The sequence below is a fragment of the Telmatherina bonti genome, assembly GCF_933228915.1.
Source record: "Telmatherina bonti genome assembly, chromosome: 21".
Classification (NCBI taxonomy): Eukaryota; Metazoa; Chordata; class Actinopteri; order Atheriniformes; family Telmatherinidae; genus Telmatherina; species Telmatherina bonti.
The window spans coordinates 6,887,089-6,897,667 of record NC_136630.1 but is presented as its reverse complement, the minus strand read 5'-3'; the positions used below and the strand labels follow the sequence as shown (position 1 = coordinate 6,897,667).

At 40.0% G+C, this 10,579-nt stretch overlaps 1 protein-coding gene across 4 annotated transcripts in view; it reads right to left on the bottom strand.

Annotated features, from left to right (window-relative positions):
- Nucleotides 1-2,332: 2,332 nt before the first annotated feature.
- etv4 (ETS variant transcription factor 4) overlaps nt 2,333-10,579 on the bottom strand; it is a 47,489-nt gene continuing 39,242 nt past the window's right edge. For all 4 annotated transcript variants that reach the window (XM_079261459.1, XM_079261460.1, XM_079261458.1 and 1 more), the window contains exons 8-12: nt 9,047-9,115; nt 8,390-8,437; nt 7,129-7,301; nt 4,516-4,617; nt 2,333-2,764 (exon numbers count right to left, since the gene is read on the bottom strand). In XM_079261459.1, the coding sequence (XP_079117585.1) occupies nt 2,537-2,764; nt 4,516-4,617; nt 7,129-7,301; nt 8,390-8,437; nt 9,047-9,115 (620 nt within the window). In that variant the 3' untranslated portion in view covers nt 2,333-2,536. The remainder of the gene's footprint in view (nt 2,765-4,515; nt 4,618-7,128; nt 7,302-8,389; nt 8,438-9,046; nt 9,116-10,579) is intronic.

Sequence of the window (10,579 nt, the reverse complement as noted above, 5' to 3'; positions counted from 1 at the left end):
CAAAAATTTAGGGTATACAAAGGAGAAAAAAAAGTCTTTAAAAGAGTAAATAACTGAACATCTTTCACATTCAACCTTAATGAAAAGGGTCTGCAGCAGCAGAAGAGAACACTGGGTTTTACTCCTGTCAGCTGAGAACAGGACACTGAAGCTACAATTCAGACTCACCGGAACTGCACAGTAGAGATGGAAAAACATTACCTGGTCTGTAAATTCAGTTGGAAGGGTTAATATTAAACATGAAAGCATGGGTCCATCCATCTTTACATCAATGGTTTAGGTTGCTGGTATATCTGTGCGGAAAATGTTTTTGTTCTTTTCTTTTTTTGTGACCTTTTGGGCTTCATAGTACCATGGTTTAACCACCACAGTCCACCCGAGTAATGTTTCTGACCATGTCCATCTGACCATGGAATCCAACAGAGCATCTTTGGGATGAAGTGGAGCAGCATAAAGCATGAAAGAATGTCAGTATTCATTGCCAGATTTTATCTGAATTAGCCTGAAACAGGACACTTTCTAAAAACATATATTGTAGAACATTATAGGAAACCAGTCATTTATGACTGATGGCTCACATTCTTACAAGGTTTAAAAGTTACTTTAATTTTCCTTCTGCTGTCTTGAGATGCATCACCATTTGAGTCTGTCTGACATCATTTTGCACCCGACGTCTTGGTTTTAGCTGACAAGCTCACTTCTTAACAAACATCTGACAGAGTGTTTCCTTACGATTCTCTTCCCTCATCAGTGACACAAATCTTAACGACACAGATATTACTTCCAAACAGACTCAATAAAGAGAAAACATATTCTGTCAGAGATTTAAATTTTAAGATAAAAGCTGGACATATTTCCTGTTCCAGGCCTGTTCCACTGTTAGCATGTTACAGCTGGAGATGATTATCAGCCTTTACTATGAACCCACACAGGAAAACAAACATAATGCACTATGACTCAGACTCCTGTAGCCTGAGGGGGGCATCTTAGCTTCCTCCCACCCCTGGTCTCTTTCACTGACTCATAGTTTGACTTTGATAAAAAAAGAAAAAAAGAAAAAAGAAATTGCCATGTAATCAATAATCTTGGCTGAAACTAAATAGCAGACTGTGGGAGGTTGTGGTGAATTTTGCTGGAATCTAAGGACATATTGAAGGAAAACAGCTGAATTTCAGCCTCATATTTTCTATCTTAAAATGCAAATTATAATTAATAGATACAATGTTATTTGACAAAATGAGGCTATTAACCTTATTGGAGTCTGGCTTAAATTTTAAAATTCAGTCTTTTTTAATATCTATTTTATAAGCTTAGTTTCCTGCAGAGGCCTCATCAACACTGATGGCTACTGTACCCCAACTGACCAGTAGGAGGTGTCCTACCGCATGTCCGGGACTGCTGGCATCCTGAGGGTGAGTCCTGTCTCGTTTGCATGTTTGTCCATTTCCAACAGCTTCCACCTTAGATTTGCGGCTCACTTTACTTGGTACATACCTGGACATTCCACTTCATCTCAAAGGGGCTCTATCACACTTTGATCCGGTGACTGTGGAGGCCATTGGAGTACAAAGCAGCTGGAGGTGATTTGAGCTTGTTGACATCCTGCTGGAAGTATCCAAGTAACAAGGCGTTTTTGTGTGCTGCACACTGGAAAGTGTCCATTTATCAGAACATTCTCTGTGAACCCTCAAGATGGTTGTAACTTTTATGTATAATCATTTGGGTGCTGAGCGTCTGATGTAGGCAGAGATTCGATGGCTGACGGATGTTGCTACAAACTGCCAGTGGAGATTAAACTTTAAACAAATGTAGAAACCATTAAATCCATTAAATCCAATTTCTTTTCTCATGTGCCAATGCATGAAATCTGAATGATAACTTTTAAATTACCTTTCTTTTAACTGCTTTAATTCATGAATTCGCCATTTGTTGCTGCCTTTTAACGCTTTATTTAATGATTTTAATGTTTCGGTAAAGTGTGCCCTACAAACTTGTCTTACACATCTGCCTACCTGGACAACTAAAAGACTGTGTCCTTTTTTTTTTTTTTTTTTTTTTTTTTTTTTTTTTAACTTTTCCAAGCCAGAACTGAACAAAGCATAATCATAGCTCAATAATTAAAACATTTGGTCATCATTAAGCTTGTTAATCCATTTTAGCATTTCTAATCCTGCTCGTCATGGAAATGACAACTTAAGTTTTTGTTTTTTAAAAAAGAAAGGTAGGAAAAAAGAAATGGTCTGGACCCCAGTTTGGGTATTATTATGGATATTTATTATTAAGCAATCTCTTCAACCACATTCATGTTTAGGTATTGAATAGCCTTGGGTGTGAGAGGAATGCAGCTCTTAAAAACAAAACAAAACAAATCCCTAAAGAGATTAATTTAAAACAAAAACACCATAGCCTTATATACAAGTGGATGGGGCGGGCATGTGCAAGAGGTGCGTGGGGTTTGAGGATGTGTATGATGATGGGTTGGTACAACAGGATTTCTGAAGGTGGGGGCAGAAAGGAGGGGATGAGGGGGCTGGGTTTAGTACATGTAGCCTTTGGAGTAGGGCTGAGGGCCCATGTTTTGAGGGGCTTGTTCCGGGGTGTAGGGCATTCCCTCGTCCAGGTGCGACAGGGGCACCGTGTCCTCCTCGTTGACGTAGCGCTCAAACTCGGCCTTCAGGCTGGGCCGCTGATTGTCGGGGAAGGCCAGGGAGATGAGAGCCTCGGGCTCGCACACAAACTTGTAAACATAGCGTTCCCCTGCCACCTACAGAGAGAAAGCAAACACGTTCAACTCTCCTCAGGGTGGTTCGGGGGATTATTCCAGGCTTATTAGCTCAACTATGGTTGCCTAAAGCAGTGTTTTTCAACCTTTTTTGAACCAAGGCACACTTTTTTTCACTGAAAAATTACAAAACCAAAAGGTTTTTTTTTAAATTTTTTTTTTAAGTCCATATTATTAATATAAAGTCCATCAACTCAAAGACTCTTAAACTGAAATCAGATAAACACAAGAAGAAGGAATTTTATAATCTTTCACCGGGGCCTGTTTGGATGAACACAGAGCTGCTTTTTAGACCAATTAGGTGAAACTGGGTGATTTCTCAGGGCACACCTGATCTGATGATCTCTCACAGCACACTAGTGTGCCACGGCACAGTGGTTGAAAAACACCGGCCTAAAGTACTAATAATAAGCCAGTGCAGCAGACATTCGTCAGAACTCCCAGTTTGGAGAATCAAGGAGCAATTCTCAGAGATAAACTTAGAGACTGCGTCACAGATTTTTTTTTTAGTTTTCACCACTTAAACGGACTTCAAATGTTAAGTTAAACTTCATTTCAAACATGAGCAAATACCATTTTGTAAATTTTGGGATAATTTGTGTTGCAGAAATCTATAATCCTGCAATGGCTTGAAGCTCAAAGTTTGAAGTTTAAGTTGCTTTGAATGACAAAAATTCTCTGTTCTTCTGCACTTCTGTGAGTATGTGCAAGCCTGACTCAACTGTCAGAAATCATATTTACTAAAAAATCAGGGATCCCCAACCCTGGTCCATGGATTTGGGATCCGTGTGCTACGTCACTAAAAAGAAAAAAACCAAACAAAAAACTATATTTCTGCTTGCTCATGCATTTCAAATATTCAGAGATGGCGATGCAGTTGTTGGGGTTAAATCTTAATTACTTTTAGTAACTTATGATCTTTTCATTTTCTTAATATAAGTTTCTAGGATAATAATTATCTTCCCCCGACTTGCAATTTTTACCCAAACATTATCTAATTGGATTATTTGTGTTCAAATTGGGATTTTAAGTGGATACATATGCACTTATTTAGAAAATTCTTTGAAATTCATATCATTTTAACTGCTAAACAGTGATAAAACAGGTGAGCTTGAGCTCATGTCTATATACACGTTTTCAGTCCAGTATATTTCTTTCTAATAGTGAGAGATTCATGTACACGTACAGATAAAAAGAATAGTTCTTGATTTTAGACGTACACCTTTTTAAAAGGTGCATCTTTCAGCTAAGAAGAAATGCAGATTTAGGGTGTGCAAATCAACCACAACCTGTAACTTGCCTTAAAGTGCGCTCCGTCAGCCCTCCACAAGTTTAATCAAGTTGTGGCTTCTGACGGACACTTTAGGTTTAGCAGGTGAAATAAAGCAGAGCTTCTTTGGTTTATAAAGTTAACAGAATTGTTTAAATTTGGCTTTTTTCCTCGCTGTGGCCTTTCACATGTTTATAAAGTCACTTTCAGACCTTCCTTGTGAAAGTTTTGCAAGTCATAATTTAGTTGCGAATGATTTTAATCTCAACAGATGCCTTGTAGAAATGATGTGAAATTATTGTTAAAACCTTATTAAATCATGTCTGATTAAAGTAAAACAAAAAGATATAAAATTTCACACAATGTTCTTACTGCTATAAATTATTGGAGGTGTTTAAAAATGATTTAAAGCCTTTATAATGTTATTTTCCACAACTGTACAAATATTCTGGCTGTTTTGTACCTTTTGCATGATTCCCTTCTCGTAGTAATAACGCAGAGAGCGGCTGAGCTTGTCGTAGTTCATGGCTGGACGGTTCTTCTGCATGCCCCACAGCCTGGCAACCTGAGGAGCAGGAAACACCTTGATTACACGTTTAGAAGGAAAACTGACAGATTTATAAATGCTTTTAGAAACCTTGACACATCAGGATGACGACCACATCAGCGTTCTTTTTTCTCCTCAGAAGTTCATTCCCAAAATAACCATTAACAGGTGTTTGTAATTCAGCACTGTGACCACTAAGAGGCCTCAGCGGCAAACCCAAGTCCCCTTTGCTCTTAGGTTCAACTGTGTCAACATGCCAGGACCAGGGCGAGTCCCCACATGTGGATTCACTTCCTTTTTATGTAACCCGTTACCACTTGAATGCAACCAGAGTCCCACAGCGTTTGCAGTGGAACAGGAGTCAGAGCTCGGTGGTGAAATACGGCCCCGGCCTTAAATTAAACTCTGAGCTGAGCTGATAACGAACTGCCACCTCTGACAGAAGAGAACAACCTCAAACAGACATATGGGGAGTAAATTAAATCATTTCACAGCATTGAATTAGTTTTATGTTGACAAACACTGCAGATGTGGAGGAGGGGGTCGCTAAGGCAGGGGAGGAGGGAAGTTGAGATTCATGACTCAGGAAGGCAGGTTGTATCCCCAAGTAGCCACGCTGCCAGCCGCCCTGTTTGATCTCCGAGCGTGCTCTCAGCCCTAATTGCTCTTGTAAAACTCTTGGCCCATTCATTTTTAATGTACAGTAAAAAGATAATGGAAAACACAATATGGGCCTGTACATATTGAAACCCACCTAAATGGACCCCGCCTGATAGGTCCAATCAAACTGCAGACTTAAACATAGTGAAAATGTCTCGAGTAAGGAAATGTGAGCAGGTGAGGGAGAAGGGGGGGTTGGGAGGGGGTCTGTGATTGCGCTAACCCATTTATCAATTCAGCATTTCATGTGCTGAATAATAAATGGGGGACTAATGGAAAGCGGATCAGAGAGTATAAGGAAAGTGGCCAAATCCACTCCTAATAGCTGTCATTTAGGTTACATCTTCCAACCCAGAGAGCATAAATTCATTCCAAGAATAACTCCTGAGCTTTTCGTATCAAGGTTAAAAGAATCTAAAGATCTCTATCAACACCATTTGTGGACGAGGCCACATGGTGATGTGCTTTAAATAATACTCACACCATTTAAAAAGTGATTGTACTGCTGCACAATAAGCCCAAGAAGCCACCTTTCTTCAGGTTAATTCAAGAAATCAAACATTTTAGGCATAATTGATAGCTACTGTGTCAAAATAAACAAGCAAAAGAACTGCTGATTTTCCTTCCTCCTCCAAAAAGCTAAAAGCTTCAAGTGCATTTTACAGATGATGAAGTTTGTAAAAGAAAATAAAGCAAGGTGTTTTTCACTCAGTCGCACCATCCTGTCAGCTCCCTTGATGAGAAATTACACAGACTTGTGCATGTTTGAAGAGAGCAGGATGTTTTCCTGAGAATTTAAATGAGTCATCGTGTCAAGGTGAAGAAAGGCCATTTACACACACACGTCAAACCAGAGAGAATCAGTTGCATTCATAAACTCACTGCATTAAAAAAAAAAAAACATATTTGTCTACGAAAACAGCCATGTCTGTAATTATTTCATCTTTATACAGTTATTTGGAGATTAAAAAAAAAATCTTTAGAAATCTGCTTTCAGTTTTCTTAAGATAACTGTATATGGGGCGGTTCCTACTATCGCAATCTTGGCAGGGGCATGCGTGTCGTCTCGCCCGGAAAATACAAATATGGGCAAAGAGGTGGAGCTGAGAGGGGGGCTGTGAGTGTCATGGCGGATGATTGACATCGAGCGAACGCCGAGCTTTCTGTAGCTAAGAGCTAACCGAGCTAACTCAGAGATAACAGGAGCTAGCCAGCTAACGGAGGTAAGCGGGCTAAAGCTAAGTCATGTTGTTAACCGGCTAAAAACTGCGGTTGTTTTACGTTCTTCTTACTTGAAGCGGGAGATTAGGTACCTGTCAGTCAAAAGGACACGTCTCTAAATACGCCGAACTTCGAGATTAAATTACTTTTAAACGGGTGAGTTAGAAAAAAATTCACTCCCCCCACAGTTGTCATGACCTCTTAAACCGAAAATGAGTTTTTGAACCAGGCTGTAAACATGTTTATTTCTGCTGTAAAGATGGTCTTTTTTTTTTTTTTACATGGGAGTCTATGGGGATTTGCTCTGTTTTGGAGCCCCTAGTGGATGAAGGGGGAACTGCAGTTTTATGCACTTCTGCATATGCTTCACTTTTGACCACCCGTAGGTTGCCGCTTGGTCCATATCCAAGTAGAGCAGAAATCAGGCTTCAAGAAAGACCATCTTCTTTTTATCTTAATTACATAAACATATATCATTTAACCGGTATGACAAATTATTCTGTTATCTCTACAAACGGTCCTTCTCATCTTGAGATAAGTTGTTAATCTCAGGCATGGCTGCTCTTGGCTTCTGTACCTCCACTCCCACTTATTTTAAGCAATTTCCCCCCGTTTCAGAAATTTTTTTTTTTTAGATGTCATATGTACCTCTTCGGGTTCAATGAGTTTGAACTCCATGCCACGGCCGGTCCAGGCGATGAAGTGAGCATTGCCTGGATCATCCAGAAGAGCTACCAGGAACTGCCAGAGCTGCAAGGAGCCACGCCGCTGGTAAGGTGTGCCCTCACGGAAGACGCTGCCCCCCTCTTGTTTCACCTCGCCTGGAGGAGGATCACAAACAGAGTTCAGATTTAATACTGGTGCAGTCACAGTTTTAAGTGGACTAAGAATTATAATGATTTTGATGGGACAGTTTAGGTTCACATGATTTTATTTTAGGCTTGCACAAACAAACAAAACTTGCACATGGCACCATGTAGACTTGGCACCATGGTGCATAAACTGTCAGTAAGGAACAAAATTTACTGAAAGATTGTGAAGATGATCCAGACTTGATCGTCATTGTCTTGCAAAATCAAGACAATGATCTCTATGGTAGATTTCCAGCCAAGTGTATGTAAAATTTGATACATTTTGCACTTAAAAGCACTCAGCCATAAAGATTTAATCATTAAGTTATGATCTGAAGCTCTTCTTCAGTTACATATACAAACAAGATAAGTTTGACCCTTAAAGTCTGAGAGGAAACATAATTTTAGCAGTGTGTGTATACCACCAAGTCAACTAATCCTAGTTTTTTAAAAAGTGTTTATAAATTAAATTTAATCTCTCTTTTTTGCTTCCAAAAAGGCAAAATTAAAAGATGAGACAGACATTATAAGATAAAATTGGGAGAAAATGTTTGAGGAAACAAATCTGAAAGGCAAAACGGGGAAATTTAAAAAACAGTACGGAGCAATAAGCAGGTAAATTAACACTGATTCATGTTTGCTTCTTGTTGGTTGTTTACCTGTAACAGGATATGTTGTACATAAGTGTGGGAACATGAGAAGCACAGCTAAGTTACTGCTGTCTCCTCTCAGATAACTTGCACACTTCACTGGTTCAACCAGTGCCGACACCTCAGGCTCTTCAATCTGTGTCAGCGTCAACAACCAACTACACCATGGGAAACTGCCCGTCTGCGTGACAGCGGAGCCCCACATAGCATGCATGACGAAACCGAATCCACTAACTGAGCCTCTGAGTACTCAAAGACCAGTTTACGTCTCACACAAGGATCTCGAATGTCTATATAGGACGATATTCAAGAGTTGAGATTGAAGTGGGGGGCGGTGTGCTGCTGTCATTAGCTTACAACGACGCTGCTGGGACGGTGTTGTATACGTGTTTGCATTGGCAGGCTCACCTTCGAACTTCTCTGGAACCACACGGGAGTCATTTTCAAACAGATAGCCTGAGAGACAAGGGGAGACTTGTGTTAGAGTTTCAAGCAGCCTTGATCTAAACACAACAAGGTTGTTCATTTGGGAAGTGTGCCAAGCTTTGAATACTACTCCAAATACAAGGGCTCATTCACAAACCCAATAAGTGTTAACTATTCCCTTCAAGAAAATGTGTTTCAGTGAGAGAAAATGGATTTCATAGTGAAAACATCTGGATGTTTTAAGACTTATGAACCTTTTTGTAACATCTGCTAGGTCTTTCAGAGCCCTGAGAGCTTTGAAATGCTGAACACGACTAAATAACAATCTGAATGGTCAAATATGGTCCAACAAACAGAGAGAGAAGGGAGGGGTTGTTTTCCTTTTTGCTGGGGGACTAGTGTGCTTTTTCCAGGAGTTATGTTTATTCAGAGATTCTTGAGGCAGGGGTGAGGCGAGAACCTCTGCCAATGGAAACAAGGACCCTAGCTAAGTCGGTTAGCCAATGACCGCAGAACTTTAACCAGTAAAGGCTCAATGCAGACAAAACTTTAGCAATGGAGTGAACTTGAAACATGCAACTGCAAAACACTGAATGAAAGATTTGGTAAACTGTCAAAGTTAATGCAGGAACTGGTCACCTTCATTTCCGTGCTGGGGGTTTGGGTAACCCTCATTGTGGTGGTACATGGAAGGACATCCAGGCACATCTAGAATAAAACGCAAGTAAACAGAACTTGTAAAAAGACACGATCTGGTTTAACATGCTTGAATGGGCGAAGAGTGTTCCCAAACAATAGGTAAGGGAATAACATGGATATGCTGAAAGATCACTGCCAATGTTGCAAGGACAAAATCCTGCATTTATCATATCACTTCTCTTGGCTCTGTTGGTATTTTTAGGCTATGAGCAAGCACCTTCACCAGGGCAGAAAAGTGCTGCAGGATACAGTGACTGCACTTTGTCTGGGCACATCATTGACCGACTCAAATTGCTGCATTCACAGAAATAGATTTTATATTGGTCCTCATAAACCTCCAAGCAAACTTCTCTGAGCCTGAACGCTTGTAAAGAACATTTAACATGTTGTAATGTGTTCTGCAAAGAGCATTGTGCCTCATTACTTTTAGCTGAGTGGTTCACCTTTGTGTTTGTGCATTTCTTTTATTTTGTCTGTCTGCGCTCACTCACACAAAAAAAAGGTGAGTCACTGGTTATTCTATACGTGTTTGCCTGTTTTTCCCCTTTCATTTTTTTTCTTGGCCGTCTGTCAACAGTATCTATGAGAAAAGCAAGTGGATAACAACTGAAAGGTGCAGCTCTTTTGCCTGCAGCCTTAACCATGACTCACTTCTGGGGAATGCAGCTGCAGCACTGCTGTGGCGATAAGATGCCACTGGGGAATATCAAACCCTCCATTCCAGGCCAGCAGCTCTCCATCATACTGTAAATAATATGTCTGCCAGCAGGAGCAGGCTCCCATGAGGGAGCAACGAGATGATTGGGTGCGAGAGCACCCGGGTTAATTGTGCAACAAGTGGCATGACCATTTTGTGTCTTTCATGAGCACAATAGCAGTGATTAAGCACTGGAATGCCAGTTTGTATGTGAAACCAAGAGCTTCATCCTCCATTCTGCTATAAAATGGAACTTTAGGCTTGCATCATTTTTTTATATGAGTGTGTGCTTGTATTTTAGGGTCGGAGAAAAAATAGTTTCACATAAAAATCGGGAATTAATGTTTTACAGTTTTTTTTTTTAAATTGTTTTTTTTGGGTCAAAAAACGTTTTTATAAAAAATCTATTTTAAATGTTAATATGTTTAGAGGCCAGATGAAGACGATATAGAAATACAGGAATCAGACTACAAAACAAAGTGTATTGTGGGTTCAACAAACGTTTGGGTAAATTTGGCTAAACAACTAAACAGCAGGTGTAGGGAGAAAGCTGACTCTGGACACGAGAAATGGCTTGCAGTTGGATGAATAAAAATTTTGACAGAAATATGTTCGACCCAAGACAGCCAGGATCGGATGCAGCTCCCCGTTTTGTTCCAAATTAAAGTTGTCCCGCATTAAATAGATCAACAAGTTTTCTTCTTTGATGAATATCTAAGTAATCTGGGTTGCAGCGACACCTCTGGCAGAAGAGGAACATGCTATTTAAAAGGTCC